Source organism: Sitophilus oryzae, unplaced genomic scaffold (genome assembly GCF_002938485.1).
Source record: "Sitophilus oryzae breed Bouriz unplaced genomic scaffold, Soryzae_2.0 scaffold_467_pilon_pilon, whole genome shotgun sequence".
Taxonomy (NCBI): Eukaryota; Metazoa; Arthropoda; class Insecta; order Coleoptera; family Curculionidae; genus Sitophilus; species Sitophilus oryzae.
The window spans coordinates 1,050,456-1,077,514 of NW_022147048.1; the positions used below are offsets into that span (position 1 = coordinate 1,050,456).

Genomic DNA, 27,059 nt, shown 5'->3' on the forward strand with positions numbered 1-27,059 from the left:
CCCGTGTACTTGTGAAGAAACCATGATATTAAAAAACTAACTAGTTGAAAAGCTAACTTGCCCAGCAAACTTTTTACTGCCTAACAGTAAAGTAAAACGAAGTGAGAGATTTTTTGTTATTCTGGTGATATGGTTGACTGATTGAGACTAATCGATTTGATAGTTGTTGCCATTTGTTCTCTATATTTTTCGATTCAAGTATTTTCTATATATTTCGATATCTTTCTAGATTTGAGAATGTTATTTTCTAAGAATTTTCTGTTGAATGTGTATTCTACAATATCTAATATGTCACTGATTTGCAATCGACATCAATTATTACCAATAAGCTATAAGAGTGCATGACGTGATCTGTCGATTGCAGAAGTTGAAAGAGTTTCAAACCAAATTTATTTGAAAATTAATTTTCTGTAAACTTTTTTATTTTTGATATTTTTCGGATAATTATCCTATTATTCAAGGGGGAGCCAATTTCAACAAAGCAGGGCTTATTAAAATCGGTTCATTCGTTCATGAGTTATAAACGGTAACTTTCTTTTATTTATTTGGTTAGCGAAAAATAATTATGTCATGAAAGTGAAGGAACACTAACTTCAATAATTAAAAAAAATATATTAACTTGAAGTAAAATTTAATACGAGGCAAGCTTAATTCGAGTTGCCATTAAATTTTGCTTTGAAAACTAAAATATTTACATGTAATTTATTTAATGGTGTCATAAAAACGACTACGTGTAGTAAAATATGAAATTTAAATGGAATCTCTATGAATATCAAACTGATAGACACATTTTGGTTTGGTTTGGTTCCACCAAATATCTTTTGACAAATATTTTTTGTGTTCTGCGATTTTCAAAAAGAGACATCCCAAAATCTGAGAACATCTCTGATTAAAAGAAATTTTACACCCTTTTATCTCTGCCCTATATCTCGCTTCTCGCCTAAACTACACTTGTATCCGACAAACCCTTATTTTTTCAGTCCCATATTTTTTTACGGTTGGCCTGTGTTTGTCCACGACTGCGTCATAAACAGCCCTAAGTGCATTTAAACCCTCCGATAATCGAAGCAAGAAGGAAAGAAAGGGTAAGGGTCTTGGAGAATCGATGTAGCAGCGGCGCCAACTGCTATTCAATTATACCGTTTCCCATTGTCTCGTTCTTTTGTTTGGGCTTTTCTAGCAGCGTTTTCCTTATGTTTAAATTAGCTTACCCCTGACTTGGGGTTAGTATGTCCTACAACCCCATGGAAACTATATTTGTTGAGTTAAACTTCATAACTTCCAAATGGAATGAATTAATGGTTTCAATTAGCGTAGAAGTTTGTTCCAAATATCAAAATTAGTGATAATAATTTTTCTTTTTACACTAATTTTCCTTCAAAATTTGGGAGTAATACGATTTTGTATATATATATATATATATATATATATATATATATATATATATATATATATATATATATATATATATATATATATATATATATATATATATATATATATATATATATATATATATATATATATATATATAAAGTATAATTGAAACAACAAATTTATTCCATTACCTTTGAGGTTCTCCATGAGGCTTAATTCATAATGAATGAAAATTTGATAAAAAAAATTCCTTCTAATTTTTTCACACTTCATATTTCACCCTGTATGTACATTAACGAGTGCGACGGTATAGGTAGACAAACTAAAAGTCACCCAAAAACATAAAGAGGGTTAAAGGGATAAAAAAAACTTTCTATATCAGGGACACAGTTGGAGAGTGTGAAATAAATAACCATAGAGAGTCACAAAGATAACTGTGTGAAAGTTATCGTCAGTTTGAAATGGCAGTAGGCGGTCCACATTCAATAAAACATAAAATATATTATGAGAATTTAAAACACGAAAAAGAACAGAGACAGAACAAGTTGTGTTATTTTTATTTTCATAACTCTACAAATTATGATAGACATATCTTCTGTGATATATATTTTTTAATTTTATTTATTTTAGTTTTACTTTAAAAATATCTATATTCGATACCAATTAAACTTTTAATGACGTAATCGAGGGCGCAAATTTTAAAATTATTGTTGCCAACTATGAACATATTCGGCACCGGGCTGGCTTACTCGAATTTAAATTCAGGGAAATTCAGGTGGTAGCTGTTCTGTAAAAAATGTCAAGTTGCCACGTTTATTTATTTATTTCCTGACATTGTCATTCGTTTTGACACTTTAGTTTTGTATTACGAGTTTTTGGATTAAATTGGTGTGGTGGTAACCTCTTTTAGTGCGAAATGTACATAAGCTACATAAGATAGCTTTAAAAAAACTCACCGCAATTTTTTTAGAGTATTTTCAACTGGAAAGCAGTAGTAATGGCCGTTTAGGTCCCTTAAGTGCTGTTAAGAAGATGAATTATGTTGATATAAATAATAACTGTCTATATATTTATAATTAACTAGCGTGTACATCTACACGCGACTTCGTTCGCGTCGAATTAATCATTTGTAATGGTGATGATAAAGCAAAGCAAGAATTTCCATTAACATACAAACTGGATAAGATTTTCTCACATTTATGTCAGCATGAGAAAAAACAATATGGCGATATTATTATATAACTTGGTAATATTTGAGGGGTAGTTTCATCTCGTTGGAATTTGACTTTCGAAAAATGCGTTTGCCAAAAATAAGCTTTTTATGTCAAGCAGTTTAAGCAGAATCGTGGTTAATCAATTACCCAACTTTTTGGAACACCCTGTATGATTTTTTAAAAAATTTCAAAATATGTAAAAAACAAAATAAATTATGCGTGTCCAGGCGTTTTCCAGAAAGACTAACCGTTTTTTAAATAACAAATATTGTAATATTTGAGGAGCGTTTTCACCCTCTTGGAATTTGAGATTCGAGAAACCCCTCCTTCGAACCTCTACACCCCACAGTCAGTCCATTTGCCAAAAATCAGCTTTAAACGTCAAGCAGTTTAAGCAGAATCGTGATTACTCAATGGTCATATTTTATGAAACACTCTGTATAAATTTTAAAAAAATCTTAAAATATGTAAAACAACAAAATAAAATATACGTGTTTAAGAGTTTTTCCGAAAAACTCAGCGGTTTTTAAATAATAAATATTCTAATATTTGAGGGGTGGTTTCTCCCCCTTAGAATTCGAGTTTCGAAAAATCTCTTTTTATCGAACCTCTACACCCTAAAGTCAATCCGTTTTCCAAAAATCAGCTTTTTACGTCAAGCGCTTTAAGCAGGATCGTGATTAATCAATAACCAGATTTTTCGAAACACCCTGTATACATTTTTAAAAAATCTTAAAATATGTAAAAAAGAAAAAATAAAATATACGTGTTTAAGCGTTTCTTCGGAAACTTGACCGTTTTTTAAATAAAAAATATTGTAATATTTGAGGGGTGGTTTCACCCCCTTGGAACTGGAATTTCGAAAAATCCCTTCTTATCGAACCTCTACACCCTAGAATCAACCTGTATGCCAAAATTGAGCTTCTTACGTTGAGTGGTTTGAGCAGGATCGTGATTAATCAGTATGTCAGTTACTTAAGGATTTTATATATTAGTATAGATATGCTATTGAAACATATGTGCATTTGTTGGCAGAACAGCATTACACTGGGAAAACAATAAACAAACAAAAAAAAATATGGCTTAATAGGAAGTAAAATTTAATATATGGAGTTTAGAAGATTGTATTTTTAATCTGTTCCTTCTTCTGTGCATTATATACCTACGTATTTCTACGTTCTTTTTTTTTTCGTGCGTTTATCATCTGGACGGAGAATGTTTTTGAAATATAATCAATGGCGAAATGGCTAAAACAAAACTATAATAAAGAGAAATATCACGAAGTAAAGTAAACGAGATGAGAACTTTGTTACGACTCGTTTTTTCTTTCAGCATCTATAAATAGTTTTATTCTAAAGATACTTAGAGATTTCTGAATAGTATTATTATTACGTCTAGACATCTTTGTTATTTCTATTTGCTTAATTTCATCCTAAAAACGCCTTTATCGTAATCAGCTGTATTAAGATTAGTTTTCGTAATAATATTTTAAGCGTAATTTGGAAACTAATTTGATTTAAAAAAGCTTTGGAAATCAGACTAATAAAACGTATGTAGATAGCTCTAAATAGAGAAAGAAATAGAGTGGGTGAGAAATATAATTTTCTCTGAAGAAATTAAGTTAGATTTTTTTAAATATAAACACGTAGTGGTTTTAAACGTTTTTTTCTTATTATTACCCTTTTAATAAAATTTAGAACAGAATAGTTCGATTCTTTGGAATAGTGCTCTTTTACTTGTGAATTCCAGACAGAGTACGGCAATTCATTCAATTAATAAAATGGGTAGGGTTATTTACAAATGCTCAGTGCGATACCGGCAACACTACTACTCCGAAGGGTAACGCATTTCGTGTCAGGTAAAAGATATAGGAGTAGTAGTATTAGATATGGATATGGATAGATAGGCTACAAAGTGGTCTAATCTGTCATACCTAGAATGCTCATGAAGATTGGCAGATTTTTTGCTTGGACATCTTTTTGTAACCAAAATTGCAAATAATCTTTTTTGTCATTGGCTATCCGATAAATTTGCCAAGCATTATGTAACGCCATATATGTTTTTCCCTTATTGATGTTCTATATAAACTTATATTTTGGTCGGCTCTATCCACCCGATTCATATTTTCCTTATATTTTTTTTATTAATTTATATTATGTCTGTATATTTGAAACATACTATTAAATAAAGTGTTATTATTATTATTATTATAAAAAGTTGTACGTCTTTCGTCCGCAATTAACTTTTACAGTAGGTACTTCTTTCAAATTCTGAAAAATTATAATTTCACTCTTATTCTAAAAGTTGATTTAAAGGATTTATAACGTAAATATCCTTAAAAATGAATGCACTAAAAGTGGTGTAAAAACAGTATACTTAAACAAGAAAATCAAATTACATAAAACAAGTTTCGTGTAGAGGTTTCTTCTAATAAATTTTCGCTGGGAAAATAATTTCCCAATACGGGGGGTCCACACTTTTTGAAAAGGCTCTTAATTACCCATCGAAAATGGAGGAAGAAGAGTGAAAATTTCATTTACTTTATTGATTTCGATTCCGCCAAAATATTGTTTTTATAATTTGATCAAATATAATTCTTATTAATCAATCGCCTACTAATGTGTTTTTCTTTTTGTTTCAGCCGCGTCATTCTGCCAAATTACTCAACGTTTTAAGACAGATGCCTCAACGGTCCGGCCCCGATGTTTTTTTCAGTTTTCCCGGAAGAAAAGGATCGGTGAGTTGTTGTTTATGGGGTACTGAACGTCAAAAAAATTGTCGATAACTTGTTGACTTTAGATATAGAGATAAACTACATAAAATGTATCTAGTTTCTCTCTAATTCAAAAATTCTAATACATTCAAGTCAAATAAATAATGTTTATACTACATTTCATGAAAAGACTTATGGGTTTCTTGTCACTAGAAATAAATCACGAAAAAATGCTGAACGTTTCAGGAGTAATATACAGGGTTGTTCACCACATACGATAAGGAGTATTGTAGCTAAACGATTAGATTTTTACAAATTGTAAGTTTTGGGTTCGTTGAAAGACTATTAGAGCTACAATTTAAAAATAATTTTGCATGATACAGAGCGTCCCAAATAAGTAAAAAATATTATAGTTGTATTTTTTTAAATGGAACATATTCTATTTTTAGATTCTACGACTGAAATAAAGGTAAATTTGATTAAGGTTTATTGCACTTAAACCTTACCTTTTTTGTAATACCTCTCTGGAACAGCATGCGGCCCGTCTGGCTGCCGGTAAACGTTGCGTTCTCTACTGCGCATTGAAAGAAGATCCTATATATATATATATATATATATATATATATATATATATATATATATATATATTGTTTTCATTCAGCCCGTTAAATTCTAGAATTGAATATAAATTGAACAAGTCTCCATCGCGTAGAGGTTCCGCCTATCAAGCGAGGAGTCAGAGTTCGAGACCTGGTCAGGGCAAACACTTTTTTTATTTTCGTTTATATTCTGATAGTATTTTATATCACGCTAGTACAGTATTTTTTCGATGAGACAGGATTATATACCATCGAGCGGCATACTAAATCGCTGAGAATGGTAAAATAAGACGTTCGTAGTCCATTTGCCGAATTAGGTCCTCTTTTATGGGCGAAAATCCTCTAAACAGTGTGCCGAGGTTCGTCTCCTCGCCCGCTTCAATGGCGATTTTACAAAACCCAATTTATATTGCATAACAGGGAAAAAGGGTAGATGGGATCAAATAAAAACATCTAGATGGCTAACGTTTTGTGTGTTGCGCTGGTTTCGGAAAGTTCTTTTGACTCGGTCGCTACGTTTCCGAGTTTTTTTGCGAAATTGTTCTGTGATGAAGCCGTGACTATTGAATCATATGCGATGTAAAAAAAGGGATTGATACAGTTACCGCTAAAAAAAATTCCTGCACAAAATCAGGCATTTTTTCAATGCGAAAAGTATTGATTTTTGCGACGTGATTGACAATATTTTGCGATTTAATCCCTAGACATAAAATTAAAGCACTTTTACGCCCTAAGCACAAAAGTACACAATATATTATTAAACTGATATTAGGTGTCAAATTGAACGAGTGTACCCATAATTGCTCGATATAGAGTATCTCCCCGAGTTGTAACAGTAAAAGTAAAGATTTCAGTTAACGTCTCCTTTTTCCTGCCAGGGCTAATCTGAACGGGACCTACTTTGTTTACGCGGAATGCGAACCGCGATCCTCGGCCATATCATGGTCAGTGGCCTACCGACTTAGGAAGTGTCTAAATTAACTCTTACTCACGACATATCCGAATTTCGTATATTTTTCATTTCATTGATTTTATGGAAAGCACTGTTCATTTTCTTTTTAAATTTGTTTCTCTCTACAATTTTCTGTCTCACAATGTACCGTTTGTGTCCAGGAAGAGTTCATAGTTTCATAGTTGTCGATTTTCGAAAGAAATCAGTACATGCATATTATTTCGTATATTTTTCATTTTATTAATTTTATGGAAAGCACTGTTCATTAAAATGTTGTATCATATGTTATAGGGCTTGTTTCTCTTTGCAATTTTCTGTCTCACAATGTACCGTTTGTGTCCAGGAAGAGTTCATAGTTTCATAGTTGTCGATTTTCGAAAGAAATCAGTACATGCATATTATTTCGTATATTTTTCATTTTATTGATTTTATGGAAAGCACTGTTCATTAAAATGTTGTATCCTATGTTATCGGGCTTGTTTCTTTCTACAATTTTCTGTCTCACAATGTACCGTTTGTGTCCAGGAAGAGTTCATAGTTTCATAGTTGTCGATTTTCGAAAGAAATCAGTACATGCATATTATTTCCTATATTTTTCATTTTATTGATTTTATGGAAAGAACTGTTCATTATATTGTTGTATCCTATGTTATAGAGCTTGTTTCTCTCTGCAATTTTCTGTCTCACAATGTACCGTTTGTGTCCAGGAAGAGTTCATAGTTTCATAGTTGTCGATTTTCGAAAGAAATCAGTACATGCATATTATTTCGTATATTTTTCATTTTATTGATTTTATCGAAAGCACTGTTCATTAAGATGTTTTATCCTATGTTATAGGGCTTTTTTCTCTCTACAAGTTCCTGTCTCAAAATGTACCGTTTGTGTCCAGGAAGAGTTCATAGTTTCATAGTTGTCGATTTTCGAAAGAAATCAGTACATGCATATTATTTCGTATATTTTTCATTTTATTGATTTTATCGAAAGCACTGTTCATTAAGATGTTTTATCCTATGTTATAGGGCTTTTTTCTCTCTACAATTTTCTGTCTCACAATGTACCGTTTGTGTCCAGGAAGAGTTCATAGTTTCATAGTTGTCGATTTTCGAAAGAAATCAGTACATGCATATTATTTCGTATATTTTTCATTTTATTGATTTTATCGAAAGCACTGTTCATTAAGATGTTTTATCCTATGTTATAGGGCTTTTTTCTCTCTACAATTTTCTGTCTCACAATGTACCGTTTGTGTCCAGGAAGAGTTCATAGTTTCATAGTTGTCGATTTTCGAAAGCAATCAGTACATGCATATTATTTCATATAGGGGTCGTCATTTTCTTGACAACTTCTTGATCTTGTCTTGATTTCAAGACAAGATCAAGACAAGAAATGATTTTTTGGTTTTCAAGACAAGACAAGAAATTACTTCTCAAGATCAAGAGAAGAAAAAGTTATTAAGCAAAAAATATTTGTACGAAGCGGTACTTTGTCGTTTGTCAAAGTTGACACAAGTACGTCTAAAGTCGGATGTCCAATGTTGGCATACTGTGGGCCAAATTAAATTGGAATTGGATTAGTGCTATAAGTTTTAATAAAATTCAGTAATATATTGCATTTAATAAATAATTATTAATTTTATTAATTGTCATTAATAAAATGGCATTTATCTCATCGAAGAGGCCGAAATTGACAAAATATCAAGATATAAATTTTAATCGGCATTAAGTTGCCTACACACTTTTGCTAATAAGAAAAAAAGTCAGTAGCACACGTTTTTTTAGAAAAACATTCCAGGGATAACCCATATGCACGTCCCTGAATCCGTAGACACTTTCTTAGCATTAAAATATGTAGTACTCATACTAACTTTTACCCCAAATTTCAGTCGAATCTCTAAAAGTACTTGATAGAAAATTACAATAAATCGAAAAAAATTAAGATTTTAACCGCCTGTAGGTACGAAACAAAGCAGAATCGGACCCACGTTGAAATGAAAAATAATTGTCTGATTTTTATGTGAGGAATCTCCCCACGAAAGATGGCACATGTTTTTTTGAACACCCTGTATTTAACAGTACTACTTTTTTTATCTTAAATATCAGCAATTTGTTTAAGGTATACTTTAAAAATTATTTTAAAAAATTAATGAGCTCTATATTTAGAAATGCGAAGCTTTTAACAATTGGAGAAAATCTTCTGTCAAAAAATTATCATAATGTTTTGTGCTCCGATACACACTTTGTTTTAAATGCACTTCAGTTATTTTAATCAATACTTAAGACCATCAAAATTAGATATAGAGAGTAAGAAATAGTTTCTGGGTAGTAAATTAATAGCTAATAACCTTACTTAATTTTGGATAGGTGAATAATCGAACATAAACCGTTTAACACCAGATTAATCACTATTTTAAACTTCATTAATAACCGGGTGCGTTAACAATCTGTCACAGCGTTAAACACACACATAAGTCACGATCACAATGGCACCACCACGCAACGCGACGTGACAGATACGCCACCATTTGTTTGCCTTAAAGATCGCGCACACTATACCTACACGGACCAGTACGGACCAGCACAGCACAAACCTGCATCCTGCATGACGTCGCACACTTTACCGCCACAGACCAGCAACATAAGCGAGAGTTTCGAAAAAAGTACAGTTGTCAAGGCTCAACTACTAGAGTGTGCAACATAGAAGTATTGAAAATGAGTAGTTCAAAGGAAGAAATTATTATTTTAGCCATGTTGTGTGAAGAAGAGGAGGAAGAGAAGGAAGCTAAGAAAAAAAGAAGATTTTGGGTTCACCCTATAAATCAAAAGAGAAAGCAATATGGCGAATTTCATCATTTGTTTCCTGAATTAAAAAGATTCGAAGAAAAGTTTTTCCAATATTTTCGAATGTCACAAATCAAATTTGATTATTTTTTTTGCTATCGACTCCATATTGCATCTTTTCTTTCTTGGTCTCTATATATAAAATGCTTGGCTCGTATCGCACAGCTCTGGATACTTTTGTACCAGTAAAATAAGCTTTTCTTCATTCATATTTAAAACGATTTAAAGGTTCGAACAAAAATAAACGAAATCTAACCTACATCATGCGACTTGAGCCAGCTAGCGTACTCGAAATACTGACAAACCCTTCAATATTTGCATGTTTGTGAAGGTGTGCTGGTTCGCCGGTGCGCACATTAGGTCGGACCAGCACGACCAGGCATAAATATTGCCGGTCATATTTGTCCCTGACCGACACGACCTGTTTTGTGACACGGTCGTGGCTTGTGGCGGTACGTGCTGGTACTGGTCTAGTGTGCTCTACTCTATTAAATAACACGGTCACCTTCACCGGTAGATTTTATTGGTCTGGTCCGTGCCGATCCGTGTAGGTATAGTGTGCGCGATCTTTTAGAGCGCTTTATTCTCTCCGGAGAGGCAGAAATCTTGTTTGGCTTATTGTTTCTTTAAAAATCGTCGCGGCATTTTTCAAACTGCGGCCGACTGAAACATTATTTTCCTTTTCCAGGCGATAGTGCTTCCTCCGATGGCGAAGTGGCCTTACGAGAACGGGTTCACCTTTACTACATGGTTTCGCCTCGATCCCATCAATTCAGTCAACATCGAGAGGGAGAAACCTTATTTGTACTGGTAAGAAATTTCTATTATTTTTAAGAATATACGACGAACTGTTGAAGGAGTTTTGAAGAGAAATATTTGTTTTCGTTCGTATTTGTTTACGAAAGAAAATGTTTTCGAAGGTGCTATTCAGCTTTTAAATTTATTCTTGATTGTTTTTAAAGGAAAGTTACGATGTTAATTTTATAGAAGGTGAATAGTTAGCTTTTATTAGGGGCACGTTTTACTCGAGTCGAGTGAACTGATCAAGTCACAGGAATCCATCTGAGGGTGACTGCAACGACCTCCCGTAAATTTTCCGGTAGATGGATCGCCCGTTGTCAAAAACCAGCGGTTAAAAATGTTTTCATTACTACCAGACTTATTAACCGCCGGCGCCGATTGACAAACTATATGATAAAGCTGAAATCATAGCAATATCCATATTGTTCAAAATTTCCACTAATAAAAAAGACCTACAATAGAGAAGAATTTAGAGGAGAGGCATAACCTCAAAAGTTGTGTAAAATCATTGAACTTGATAAGCACTCGTAAATATTTGAGATCAATTAAGAAATTGATTTTAAATCAATTATTTGAAATATTTATATACAGGGTGGTCCGAACTGTATTCAGGAAACTCGGCAGCATATTCTGCAGATAAAAATAAGTAAAAAGGTTCGTATAAATATGTGCCTTAAAATGCTTAGTTTTGGATATATAGGGTGTAGAAGTTTCATTTTTATTTCGATTTTTTTGCAAATATTTTCTGAAGTAACGGTAATATTTGGGTGAAAATTGGGGTTTGTGAGTTTTTTGACATGAGAAATTCGATTTTGATGTCAAGTAGTTTGTTTTAAGTAACTAAAATCCAACGTAATATGACGTTGGTAATTGGTAGAATTACATTCCCTATTAGGTCAGATACCGACGTCGAGGCGACCCGAATCTGTATTCCCCATTTAGGTGCAAATAAGGGTCGTCAGGCGGTCGAACCGACGTTGGTACCCGACGTCGGGTTTATTGAACGCGACGTATACCCGACGTTAGATAACGTCCAAATGCTACTTGGGTATCTTAAGAACGGTTGCTCGTAGCGATTTTTACAAAGAGATATTTTTTACGTAAAAAATCACAGAGATGTATATTTTTTCGCTCGGTAGTTTTATACAAGTACGGACAAAAAGTTATTACGCGTCAAAACAGTTAAAACACACGTAGGTGGCGCCCTCTACTAGTAGGAGTCATATTGACATCAAAATCAAATTTCTCATATCAAAAAACTCCCAGACACCAAATTTCATCCAAATATTGACGTTATTTCAGAAATTATTTAGAAAAAATCGAAATAAAAATGAAACTTCTACACCCTGTATCTCTGAAACTAAGCATTTCAGAATATACATTTATACGAACTTTTTTACTTATTTTTATCTGCAGAATATACTGCCGAACTTTCCGGAATACAGTTCGGACCACCCTGTACATATTCCTCGACCAAAAATGTTGAGATTTTTAAAAACTTATTCATATTTTCACTAATAATAGCCTATTTGTCAAGATTTTTTAACAGTTGTATTTAGAGGCTCTATAAGCAACTGAAGAAAGTTTGAAGTATTTGTTTAATCACATTTTAAATAAAAAACAACTTTTTGTGTGTGGCTTTTCCGCTTTTTTGGGATTTCCGAAAAGTGTAAATAGAAGAAAATTGCATAATAAAATTATAAGTAACAAACATCAATGAGGAGTTGGAAATCAATGATAAAAGTTCAAAATTACTTGAAATATCTTGCAACTCTTTCAGTGCATATTGTTTTTGTCCATTTTCCCGGATATAATGGACTACCTTTACCATTTGTTATGGAATATCAGCATCGAAGGGACGTCCTACGCCCTTGGTGGTCTAGGGGCTGTGGAACATGACTTATAAAATTGTGTATGACAACGATTGTGATACCTGGTACCCGCACAAAAAAAATCTTGACAAATAAGCTATTAGTGAAAGTATGAATAAGTTTGCAAAAATATGAAAATTTTTGGTCCAAAGATTATTTGTCCGTTTTTTTTTATTATCATAAAATATGACCAAAAATTCAAACAAATGATAGATGTTGATTCTACCTTTTCAAAAAATTCTAAATCGTCAAAAAATATTAAATTTTAGACGAGTTATTAAACAATTTATCCTATCATTGATATCAATAATATGCTTATGAAATGCGGAGCGTCAAGAGACTCAGAGAGATTCAGGGATCTTCGAGGCGGAATATCTTGAAAACCACTAATTCTACGAAAAAAATTCGTAGAATTCTTCGTTTTTTATTGGAAAAAAATTGTAAATTGCATATTTTGGTAGATATTTGCGAAAAAGTGATTTTTTTGGCCATTTGGGGCCATTTTTTCGGCAAAAGCTGACCGAGCACGGTATTACAATATTTCCCGTAAAAGCTACACAATCCGCCTGAAAAGTTCCGGTCGACGAATTAGGCCGTACTTTTAACCTTCTCTTACTGGACTAATTTTTCAAAAATATGTAATGTTCAAAGCATTTTTTTTTCTGATTACCTATTTGAAGACATTTTAAAACCACTGCTTGAACGCCAAAAGTTGAATCGTACGAGTAGTCGAAACATGAATCAACTCATTGAACAACAATTGATATGATTTATCGAGTTTAGACAGCGAAATGAATTCAAGTGACTTGATCAGTTGACTTGGTTAAATTTAATATTTACTTTAAATAAACCAGGGGGTTGTAGGGAGACTTAGTTGGCTTAATTTAATGAAAGTTATCATTTCTTCTGACGTAAATTACAGAAGCTTTCCGTCGCCGTCCTTTTATTCTGTATTTAATTATACTTTTATAAACTTAAGGTAAAAGTTTTTAATTGAAACGTTTTTAATTTTTTAGTTTCAAAACGAGCAAAGGCGTGGGATACACTGCGCATTTTGTCGGAAATTGTCTCGTTTTGACGTCAATGAAAATCAAAGGCAAAGGTTTCCAGCATTGCGTCAAATATGAATTCCAACCCAGAAAGGTACGTTAGTTTTTATAAATGTACAGGGTGAGTCAACGATAGAGTAAAGTCCATTATCTCATTGCTTTCAAGGTTTACAAAAAAATGTTTAATATAAAAGTTATAGGGATGGTTAAGATACACATTTTAAAATTATTATAGAGTATACAAGGTGCTTCAAAAAAGTGTGGCGGCTATAACATATGTTTTTTTTAAATGCAACACCTTATTTTTTATTTTATTTTTAGATTCTGCGTAAAATTCCATAACTTTTTTATATATAATTTTGTATACCTAAAATTAATAGTTTTTGTAATATTTCAATTTATTTAAACAAATGTTAAATTGCAGTGTGGTAAAAAATTGTCAGTGGTGCCATTGTTTCTGAAGTTGGAGTACCAAAATTTGGTAGGAGAGTTTTATAGAGATGAAAAAAAAGATATATGTAAAGATATTTGAGTTAAATGATACAGGGTGTTCAAAATATATTTATGAATTTCAACTATTTAAAATTAAAAAATCTCAAATTTTTTAAATGGGACACCCTATATATTATCATTTTTTCTGGTAGATTTGACAACACTCTTCAACTTTTATTAAGTATGTCATATCTCTATTTTTAATAGTTTGCGATTTATTCCAATTTTTTCTATTTTTACCCATATTTTTAATACAATTACCCTATAAAATCATAGTTGCCATGACAAAACAAAACTATTTATTACTTACCTTTAACAAGTAGCTTTATAATTAGTTACAATTGCTGGTATTAGTTAAAATTAATTAACTTTACTCAAATAAACTAAATCGCAGTAGTGAATTTCTTGGTGTATTTCTATATTATGAAAGATGACACTTGGGATTTTTCGTCGGGGCGAATAGCCACAGATTAGGGTAATACTAGATTACCTAATTGCTGAAGACTACTGATATATGAATTTTCTTCGACATACAGTAAAGTTTTTTCTCGTAGTAATTCTGGTTTATAATTTATTTGGTAAAGCCAATATTACTACTGCCGCGAAACCGTCCCATTACACACTGAAGATGTTTTCTAGATAATATACATACATCTATCCTAATAGTAGTTAGCAAAGTACTATATAATATATAGTACTGAACTAAAAAATGTGGTTTTCTAAGCTTGTCCGTGTATATCAATCACATTGACTAATTCATTTCAAGAAAATCTGTAACTATTATCTCTACCATTTATACTTATTACAACAAATTAAACTAAAATTCAAATTTTGTTCTTAACTTGCTTAACAGACATGAAATTGTGATAATTATTACTTTTTGTCATGGCAACTATGATGTTATAGCGCAATTGTATTAAAAATATGGGTAAAAATAGAAAAAAATGGAATAAATCCCAAACTAATAAAAATAAGTATATGACATTCTTAATAAAAGTTGAAGAGTTTGGTAAAATCTATCAGAAAAGATGATAATATAAAGGGTGTACCATTTAAAAAAATTTAAATGCCTTAATTTTAAGTAGTATAAATTCCTAAATATATTTTGCAAACCCTGTAACATCTAACTAAAATATCTTTACATAGGTCTTTTTCTATATCTCTATAAAATACCCCTACCAAATTTTAGTTGTCCAACTTCAGAATCAATGCCATCATTGACAATTTTTTAACCCACTGCAATCTAACATTTGTTTAAACAAATTTAAATATAACAAAATCTATTAATTTTAAGTATATAACATTATACATAAAAAAGTTATGGAATTTAACGCAGAATCTAAAAATAAAAAAATAGGGTGTTACTTTTAAAAAAACATATGTTATATTCGCCACACTTTTTTGAATCACCCTGTATACTATATAATAATTTTAAAATGTGTATCTTAACCATCTCTATAACTTTTTTATTTAATATTTTTTTGTAAACCTCGAAACAAATGAGATAATGGACTTTACTCTATCTTTGACTCACCCTGTACAGGGTGTGAATCTTTTTCATTACAGCATGCATATTTAAATATCTTTAAATATCTCAAAAACCAAAGTGTGTAAACATATTTAATCCTTATAATAAATGCCTTATTTTATGTCAAAGAATCCAAAAATGAAATAAAAAATATTTATTTTGACAAATTGGCCCTTGACTATTGGTCGATTTACTATTTAGATTTTTTTTCCAAAGTTATACGATAAGTAGTTTCTGAGATACAGCCGGCGTCCATTCTTAGTTGGCTACCCGGTACATATTTTTACATATTTTATCTTATTGCTTATCTTTTCTTTTAAATTATCTTCTAACCTCTCTTAAAAGAAAAAAAAATCAATTTGGTATAAAACGGGGTTTTCTTTCTCTTTTTCAAATTATATTCCTGTTGAATATTTTAAGCCCGGATAGACATTATTTCTAAACATTTTCTAAAAAAGTATAAAGGGCATTCGTCGATGAAGGATGCAAGCAGTAGAATAATTTAAATTTTCTCGGGGGGTTTACAGCCAGACCGCGAATAGTTGAGAACAAGCGGGGCCTTTGAAGTTTGAATTTCCCATTCGTTAAAACACTTCTGAAGTTTAGGTAAAGCATGGCCTCAGACAGATTTGATATTATGTTTTCTAAATTCATCTAAAATACAAAGCCAAATGCATAATTAATTGTATACTTACCGGAATTTTTTTAATTTTATTATTCACAAAAAGAATTAAGTTCTTCAAAATAAAGGAACTTCTAAACCCAATCATATTCAAATATAGAATGCCACTTGATCTAAAGAAAAGACATTCGATCATTCACTACCAGTCGTGACCTATACATGCGAAACCTGGACCCTTAAAACTGACATCGTAAGGAAACTGTAGGTTAAGCAATGCTCGAAGAGACGAAAAATGCTGGAAATAACAAAGAAAGACCTTAAAAAATAGAGTGGATATGACAGAAGACTCAGGTAAGAGATGGGCAGGACACCTGGCGAGGAGGACGGACAACAGATGGACCAAAAATAAAATTACAGCATGGTATCCACGATAGTTAAGGGCTCAATTACAAAGAAGATTATATAAATATGTAAGGGAGGCTTCACCCCAAGTAGCATTTGGACGTTATCTAACGTCGGGTATACGTCGCGTTCAATCAACCCGACGTCGGGTACCAACGTCGGTTCGACCGCCTGACGACCCTTATTTGCACCTAAATGGGGAATACAGATTCGGGTCGCCTCGACGTCGGTATCTGACCTAATAGGGAATGTAATTCTACCAATTACCAACGTCATATTACGTTGGATTTTAGTCACTTAAAATTCGTCGCTAAGCACTTACGTTACGTTTGGTTTCATATTCGCTACCAAGAATACATAAAAACCCAACCAAACTACCTAATTACAAATGGATTCATAATCACTCCTCGAATAGAACTATAATTGCCTACCTAATTTCATATTATAATAATTCTGAATCATTAATCCAGACATCAGTTTTGTCAACGGAAGTCACTTTTTTTATATATCTGATTAAAATACTCCGGAAAACAACGAGCGCCTTCGAAAGTAGGTGGATTTATGAAATAAAAATATCTATGAAAAAGTAACTTGCAAAATATTTTTTTTTATTTTCTAGCTGGTTTAATCATAAAACTGTACTGTGGTTCCCCCCAAACTCAACCTTATCAATATTATTCTACTAGAAATCGGAATGTGAATATAAATTTTAAAAACAAAAAACGATTCTAAAATGGCTGACAATCGGATACCTGTTAAGAATGGCGGATTTCTGTGTCCGACTTAATACGAACTACCAATATACCAATTCCGACCGGGTCTCCAACATTAGTCGTCTCACACGACCGAAGTCATCAAACCGGACGACCGGCAATCGTATTATGACGTATATAATTCCAACGTACGCCACGTAACCTCACTTTGCGTATCACTGATTTGTGGATTTGTGCAACTATATTTTAGTTTTTGTTTTCTCTTTGAAACAATGGGCAGCCACTTTTTTAAGATAGTATAACAAAATTTAAAAGAATTGGAACCAGTACCTCACATGTGGGAGGAGGATGGGGTCTGCTGGTTTCCTAAGCTAAAAAATGATATTAAGATGCACCAGTGTAATGCAGCATCTCTTCCGGATAAAAAGCATTCGTGGGTGGAGGGAAGACATCACTACTACTATTATTATTTTGCAAAAGCCTCGACCTCTTTCTGTAAAATGTAGATGAATGTCTAAATGCCTTTTTAGTGTTTTTTAGGCATAATAAAAAAAATTAAGTTTGTTTACAAAAACTTTTTATTAGGTTATGTTCATGATGTTTATTAGGCCGCAAATGCTACTTAATGGGTTGTATTTACGGACGTAAATAGAGATCCGTAAATTAGGTTAAATATATGAACATAAAATACAACAAAATATAATTGGACGTTACTTTAGGGATTATCAGTGAGACGTATCCTATTCGGACAACGGGTAGACGTCGGGCTAGTTCAAGTATAGGTACGTCGTGCAACCCAACGTTGGAACGACGTTGGGAAATTAATAAAAATGGTACGTTGTTATTTTGTACGTCGACAGATCATTGGATTTACCGACTCGGATCCAACGACATCGCTTTTAATAGGAAAGCGACGTTACCAGTCGTATCACCAGCACCCCACCTAAATTTGCACAAAGTCTGACGTCGCTTCAGGTCAGATTTAGTTCGAAGTCAGATAGATGCTACTTGGGACAATAGTTGGAAATGGTTGAATAAGCTGGAAATGGTAATGGTTATTAAAAAAAATTGAACTTTTAGTGATATAGAAATTTTCTTTCTATGAAAAAATGAGTCTCAAAAGAGAATAGTCTCTTCAAAAATATCCTATGGGTATTTCGCCACTTCCATTGTAAGAAAATCTACAAAATAATATACTTATTATTTGTAAACACTGCTGCGTTGATCCAACGGAGACCAACTTGTGAGCAGAGACATAAATAAATTAGCCTAACGGACCAAAAATGCTTAACGTTTCGGGAAGTATATCTCTTCCCGTCGTCGGAAGCATAAAAGCCACAAAGAACAAAGAAAAACCTATTTAAAATATCTAAATAGATTCAAAACCACTTTAGACCACCGTTGACGTATCTGTTGAAAAAAAAATAAAGTATTCACTTCTGACAAGTTGTTGGTCTCTGTTGGATTAACGTAAGGGTGTTTACAAAAAATAACTATTTTATTACAGTTGAGGGAAAAAGAATCCTTTGTCTAAGATGGTAGCAGACGTTAAAAAAACTCTAAAAGAATGTAACACCCTTATTGATCTTTCTTTAAAGAGGAAATTGCAAGTATCCAATCCCTCATTACCAAAATTGTATGCTTTGCCAAAAATTCATAAACCGGACAAGTCTATGCGCCCAATTGTTTCGGCTGTAGGTTCTCCGACTTATAATTTGGCAAAATGGTTATCAAGGGAGTTCGAAAATTTACCTAATCATGAACCTTCTTTCTCAGTTAAAAATAATATTAAATTCATTAACAAAATTAAAAGATATAACATTGCATGAAGGTGAAATTTTGGTCTCCTTTGATGTATCTTCGTTGTTCCCAAGTGTTCCAATTCCACATACTTTAGGCTACTTGAAGGAATTACTGAACGCAAATGGTCTCGACAACAAAACTATGATTGAATATATTGAGCTTACATCGTTATGTATGAATCAAAATTGTTTTCAATTTAATAACAACTTTTTGAACAGCGGGAAGGTACAGCAATGGGTAATCCATTGTCTTCATTTTTGGCTAATTTATTCATGAGCAGGTTTGAAGTGGAGGCTAACAATCAGTTTGAGTATTTTCCAAGAGTATTGTTTAGGTATGTGGATGATATTTTTGCTGTTTTGACACACATGCAGACACCATAGATAATTTTATTTCTAAGTTAAATAATCGTTTTCCTTCCATTAAATTTACGCACGAAATTGAGAACAACGACAGATTACCATTTCTAGATGTATTAGTTATTAGAAATACTAATAATTGCCTGGAATTTGATATTTATAGGAAAAATACCACCACACGCAGATATATTCCTAATGAATCACATCATAGTGTTGAACATAAAATGTCTAGTTTAAATTTCTTAGTTCATAGGTTACTTAGTTTCCCACTTTCCAACGAAAGATATGAAATAGAAAGAGATTACATTAGGAATGTAGCTGAGTGTAATGGATATTCTCCTTCACTAGTTGATAAATTAATTAGAAAACGTAGGTATAGGTTAATGATTTCTGAAAATTCGACTTTTCAAGTGGAGAAAAATACGTCTAAATATTTTTCAATATCATTTGATAGAGAGTTATCCCGCGGTCTAAAAGGAATTTTTAAGAATGTCAATTACAAACTTGTGTATAGTGCCAATAATAAATTACAACAATTATTAGGTAATCCAAAGGATAAAACACCTCCACTGGAAAGGTCAGGTATTTATGAAATTTCTTGTAAAGATTGTAATCAGAAATATGTTGGGCAAACTAGCAGATCAATATTAACTAGATTTAAAGAACATTTAGCTCAGATAAGATATGGTAGACCGGATAAAGCTTGCGTTGCCGAACATATTGTTGATAAAGAACATTGTATAGATCTTAATAATTTAAAATTAATTAAACAAGTCTCAAATTACAGGCAATTAGATGCATATGAAATCATCAGAATTAATAAATGTAAAGATAGTATGAACAGAGTCAACGGTCCAATTCCTTCAAGTTCTTTGTTCCTACTACTCTAGTGGCGGAAATTAACTGTTACGCTCAGTGGGCTCTGACTCGGTTGGCTAGATTTTGCCACGCCCACTCGGTACCTACTGGGCGAGTATATAAACGCTCAACTTGTAGATTGTACTTTAGTTTATAATCATCTGCTGATGATGGTAACATGGTTAGCGAAACGCGCGTCCAGTGTAAAAGTAAAAGTGTTTTGGTGTATTGTGGTGATTTAGTGTAATTTTATTTTACTATTTTATCTTGTAAATTTTCTTACAGTAGAAGTGGCGAAATACCCATAGGATTTTTTTCAAGAACTGAATCTTTCAGAGAGAGATAGACATTTTTTAGAACATTAAGTACTTTTATTATATTAATATTTTATTGCTCTCTATAATCAGTAGCTATTTTTGTATTTTTAGTTTTTGATCCTTTTGAACATTTATTTTAATTTATTATATTATCAAGTAAGAAATGTGCCTTTAATGGAAATTAAAAGGAAGTTCTTTTTCAAGGTAGATTTTGAACAAAATGGCTTTTTTAAATGGATTTTTAATTTCATTTAATTATTCACGAAATTACTAATTTACTCTTAAAGCATTATGTCATGTTTATTTGAAAACGGAAAGCTTTTTATCATTTTTTAAATATAGCAATATACAGGGTAGTCCAAATTGTATTCGGGAAACTTCAGCAGTATAGATATATAGAGATATATACAGGGTTGTTCACCACATACGACACGAAGTATTGTAGCTAAACGACTAGATTTTTACAAATTGTAAGTTTTGGATTCGTTGAAGGACTATTAGAGCTACAATTTAAAAATATTTTTACAAAATACAGAGTGTCCCAAATAAATAAAAAATATCAAAGTTGTATTTTTTTAAACGGAACACCCTGTATATTATTACATTTTTAGTTTCTACGCTTAAAATAAAGGTAAATTTGATTAAGGTTTATTACACTTAAACCTTACCGTTTTGAAATATTTTCAATTTTGTGAAATTGCAGTATAAATTTTAAGGCTTCATTTCTCCGAGGGTATCAAAGTTTTTATTACTAAATATTTACTGAAGTTTATTTATTGATCAGTTATTGTGTTGCAATAATAAAAACTTTACTACCTTATACAGAGTGTCTAAAAATTAATTTTAAATAATTACTAGCTTTAAACGGCAATAATTTGTTTAATTTAAATGGAACACCCTGTATATTTTATGAGAATCAGATGCACAATTTAATTGTCTATCAAATTGTATTATACCATTTTTTACCTATCTGTTCAAGTTTCCGTAGAAAATGCATTTTCTAGTAATTTAGAACTCATTTATCAATATACCCATGGAATACTGACATTTTAGATTATTTTTAAAGATGTACCAAATTTTTAAAGAGTATAGATACTAATATTGTCGATATAGTTCGTTTATTTCATTAAAAAAACCTGTTTAAATATTTGTTAAAAAGGACCAATTAATATGATTCCAGCATTCAAACTACATTAATTGACTGTTTGCGTTGATTAATAATAATTGCTCCAAATACTAAAAAGCTGAATTATGTATGTGTATTAGACAGTGTGGTAAAAAGTAACACCTTAAAAATGATATTTAATTTTTCGACAAATGCCTATTTATAACAACAGAGACGTTCATTTTCATAACTTATTATTATATTGATCTCTGATTCAAATCCACATTTATTTAGAATAATTTATTAACGAACACAATTAAGTATGTAGTTAATTAGTATTTGGGCGGAAATACTGGGGGTATATTTAATTAATGGTATACTATTTTATAAAGATTTAAATAGTTTTCTTTTTGCATACAAATGGGCTAGTAATATTATCGTTTTACTAAAAACGATAATATTACTAGCCTGTACATTTTGTACATTTGTTGTTTTAAAAACAATCTAAAATGTCAATTTTCCATGGGTATATTGATAAATGAGGTCTAAATTATAAGAAAATGCATTTTCTACGAAAACTTGAAGGAATAGGTAAGAAGTGGTATAATACAATTTGATAGACAATTAAATTGTGCATCTGATTCTCATGAAATATACAGGGTGTTCTATTTAATGTAAATAAGTTATTGCCGTTTAAAGCTAGTAATTATTTAAAATAAAATTTCAGACACTCTGTATAAGGTAGTATAATTTTTATTATTGCAACACAATAACTGATCGATAAATAAACTTCAGTAAATATTTAGTATTAAAAACTTTGATATCCTCGGAGAAATGAAGCCTTAAAATTTATACTGCAATTTCGCAAAATTGAAAATATTTCAAAAACGGTAAGGTTTAAGTGTAATAAACCTTAATCAAATTTACCTTTATTTTAATCGTAGAAACTAAAAATGCAATAATATACAGGGTGTTCCATTTAAAAAAATACAACTTTGATATTTTTTATTTATTTGGGACACTCTGTATCTTGTAAAAATATTTTTAAATTGTAGCTCTAATAGTCCTTCAACAAACCCAAAACTTACAATTTGTAAAAATCTAATCGTTTGGCTACAATACTCCGTGTCGTATGTGGTGAACAACCCTGTAGACAGATAATAGTTTATTAGTTCTAAGTATAATAACAGATGTTACATACAAATACCCCGAAGGGTGTAGAACATGTCAAAAATGTTCACTGTTACTATGACTAATAAAAAATAATTAAATTAACAGAGAAGTAAGAAAATATATAATCATATCCATGATATATGATTAGTAGTTAACAAACAAAAAATACAGAAAAAGGAGAAAAAAAATTATATATAGGTATATACAAAATTCCAAATTTATATTAATAACAAATTAATCCTGTCATTGTCGTGGTAAAAATCGTCCACTGAATAGAACGCTTTACTTATCAAGGTACTTTCTATGCTGTCTTTAATAAGTTTATAGGAAGGAAGCGAACAGTTTCAGAAAGATTGTTATATAGAGATATTGAGTTCTTAACATTTTTCTGAATATAACTAAAGTTACACCTCCCACCCATTACTATTAGCTTATTCCTTGTATCATAATCATGCTCTAGCCTATTATGATTAAAAAGGTCTTTATTCTCATGAACAAACAGTATTGCATTCAATATGTAAAGGCACACTACAGTTAAAATGTTGTTTTCAATAAATGTTTTCTTAAAAATTTCCTCGATATTGAAGCTTGAAAGTATTTCTGATGCATCGCTTCTGTATCACCAAAACTCTCGAAATGTCAGTTGAATTTCATTCATAGGCTTCGATCTTCCTCATTGTAGTCACTTTCAGGGTCCAGGATTCCATTCCATATAAGAGCACAGAATAAATGTAGCACTTGATCGCACGATATCGAGTTTTCAATGTTAGGCAATGGCTTCATTTTGAGGAATGTGCTACGAGCCTGTCTTGGCTTTAACTCCCTCTACATTCGGATTCAAATCTATAAATATTTCTATAAATAAAACAATATATTTTTCCCTCAGTAGTTTTATACAGACACGGAAGAAAAGTTAATCAGTTAAAAAACATGTAGGTTTTGGTGCCCTACAGGTAGGAGTCATATTGACATCGACATCAAATTTGCCATGTCAAAAAACACCCAGACACCAACTTTCATCATAATATCAACGATAGTTCACAAATTACTTGGAAAAAAACAACTTAAAAATGAAACTTCTACACCCTGTATCTCCGAAACGAAGCATTTTAGGAAATTTATATGATTTTTTTTTACTTATTTTTATCTGCTCTCTACATTTGTATAAATAAAATAAAAGTCATGGTTGGAAAGCAATTGTCTCATTCTATTAGAGTTTAATTTTCTTTTTACTACTTTCCAACTAAGTTATAAGGAGCAAGATCAGAGAGATGTTCTAATTAAAGTTACTTTAACGGCTATAATAATTATCGTGTTTCGTGTTAACTTCTTTTTCTATGTTTTTCTTTTTCTTTTTGAACGAAGTAGTTTCGGACGTTGATGAAACTTGTACTTTTTCGAGTTAAGCCGGCATCCAATGGCACACACGGCAAAATGCTATGTTTAGCTCGACAAAAATAGATACAGGTATAAAAAATCAGCTTTCCCAAATCTTCCCTTTTTTTTGAAATAGCCGTTTATTGGCAGGGAGTCGTACTGATTTCTATGCCAGTCCTGTAATGCCAAGAAAGGATTTTTTTAGTTTTAAGAAGACATATAATATTCTAAACTATGAATTTCTCAGTTTATTACAAGTTTTTTTTCATATATTATTGACAGTAGAAAAAAAAAACGAATGGCTGTGCTGGGTGTAAATGACACTCTTTTGCGCTCCACGAAATATGCGAACTGCATCAATTTTCAGTAAGACTTGCACTACTCTAGTTCAATGGAAAATTTTATAACATTTAAAATTAGCCCTATAAATGTAATAAAAAACAATATGTGGATAACACACGAAAAAAAAATAATCTAGATTTTTGTCAAGTTAAACATAGCATTTTGCCGTGTGTGCGGCGTGGCAGTTTGCGAGTCGTGGGAATGAATACAGTTAAGGTTGTCGCCCACTAGAACGCGGCGCGGCGCGGCGCTGGGAAGAGATTTTTTTCCGGCTGGGAAAGGACTGCGCCCACTATAGCGCGCTTTTGAAACGCGGCAACGCTATTTAGTTATAGTCGAAGTGTTTTTTACTTACTGTAGTTTAGTTTTTAAAGCAATGAGTTCAAGTACGGACGAAAGCGTATTTTTTGTGCTCTTCTAACAGAGGAAGAGGAAGAGGGGGTGAGGAAAAGTTTGGACTCATACGATTAACAAAAAAGAAAGAAGTTTGGAGAATTTTACCATCTTTTTCCAGATTTAATAAAAGACAAAATCATTTTTTTCAGTATTACAAAATATAAAGGAAACATTTTACGCACTCCTCAATTGAGGGTTTTAGAAGCAAAACACCGAGTATCTCTACTCATCATATTTTTTCAGAAGAGACAAATTACTAATACTTTTGATAATTCTTGTTTATTCTGATGTGTATATTAGTTATGTGATGAAAAAACCCTAATCTTTTTTATATATTTAGGTAATTAGAATTTAAAAATTGGAGATTGGCACTTTTGTTAAAAAGTGGAGATTACCAGTTTTGCCTCTACACCCCTCAATTATATCAAATCTTTGATAGAAAGGCATTTCGTCCATCTGTCTCTAGTGAGGGGAGACTAAAAAAAATATCATATTCCTTTATGAAAATTGATTTGCCTAATTTACCTTTAAAAATACAATTCTACCATTGATACGTATCACTAGTTCCTAGTCAAAAAGCCAACTGAAAAGACTCGAATGCAAAATTATTTCCGTTGTGAGTACGCACACTGCAACGCGCCGAAATGCGGGACACGGAAAAAAGTTGTTAGAGAAGTCTTCCGACTTCTTGACGGAAATCCCGCGGCGCGCTTCAGTGCTGCGCCCTCTAATGTACGTTGGTCCATTTAAATACATGGCAAGCAGACAAAAGAAATTCCCACAGGGCGCCGCGCCGCGTCGCGCCGCGTCGCGCCGCGGTCTAGTGGGAGACAACCTTTAGAGCGCTTGCACACACACCTGCAAAGTGGGTGCCGGTGTCGGAGCTGAAATCTATTGCAATATAAATAAATTAACTCACATAAATATAGTCCGATCCGGAAAAATAGTCGGAGACCGACAAATACAATAGAATTTAATACAACTGTCGGTTAGGACGCCGCGCGCCGGGCGGATGCAAAAACGGCGCTGAGCGCTCACCGGCACGCATATTTGTAAACGACGTCCATGATCGCGATTCGGTTTTAGGCCGAACCATACCGCGTAAACAGCATACGATATCGCAAATCCGTATCGCAAACCAAACCAAATTAAACCAGCTTAAAAATAAAAAAGTTTTTTTTTCAAGCGGCCACCCCTTCCAATAGCAACCACGCATATTGCTGCTTAACTTTGGCGATCCTACGAAAAAATACACGTTGACGTGCTGGTGATTCATAAAAATTTCGATTATTATAGAGGACTATCAAGTAAAACCTAAAATCGTGTCGAGAAATCAACAGAAAATAGATTCCCAGATGACACTATTTTATGTTCATCCAACTTACATACGTATACAAATTACTTAAAATAAAATAGAGATATAGTCTATAAAATGAATAACTTTGAATTTTTACCGTTATTTTTTACCAACATGAGAAATATATAATCCCTCTGTCAAAAAAGTTACTGATATTCTTTAAATTGAGTGCCTGAACGAATCAGATAGGTAACTCTTTTTACTTTCGTGAAATAGAAAAGAAAAATAATAAAACAAGTGACAGTTCTTCCTTTTCTTGCAAAAATCAACACAATTCTCAAAAGTAAAATGTCATCAGCTTTTGACATTTCTAAATATCAGACTAATGCCGTCTCTAATAGAACAGCCTCGGAGCGTGATTTATAACGTCACGCTAGTTAGATACTACGGATTAATAAATATGTTGTAGAATACATGGAAAACATAATTATTCCTCGTATCTTTGGTTTGTATTTTAAAAATGATATATAGTTTACATAAAATATACATAATATACAGTTAATACATAAAATATATATACCTATTTATAGTAATAAATACTTTGGCAAATAAACTATGAACCATACAGATGCAGCAAATGTTTTACAATATACAAATAATGAATAGGTACATAAGTTAATGGGTAAAATGTAAAATTTATTTTAAATTTTGGGGTTTGAAAATCGATCTAATTTAACAAAAACATTTAATATCTACTAATGGTGATGTATTAATATTTGCATTCACAAAATTTCTATGTATATTGTGCAAGTATCAATGTTCGAAAAATTATATTTGCAAATAATACAATAAGGAGTTAAAT

The 27,059-nt window shown here is 31.9% G+C and overlaps 1 protein-coding gene across 1 annotated transcript in view; it reads left to right on the top strand.

The window, feature by feature from the left end:
- LOC115886104 (neurobeachin-like) overlaps positions 1-27,059 on the top strand; it is a 350,537-nt gene that overhangs the window by 283,446 nt on the left and 40,032 nt on the right. The window contains exons 5-7 of the mRNA XM_030905158.1: positions 5,233-5,328; positions 10,381-10,502; positions 13,381-13,507. Of these exons, the coding sequence (XP_030761018.1) occupies positions 5,233-5,328; positions 10,381-10,502; positions 13,381-13,507 (345 nt within the window). The remainder of the gene's footprint in view (positions 1-5,232; positions 5,329-10,380; positions 10,503-13,380; positions 13,508-27,059) is intronic.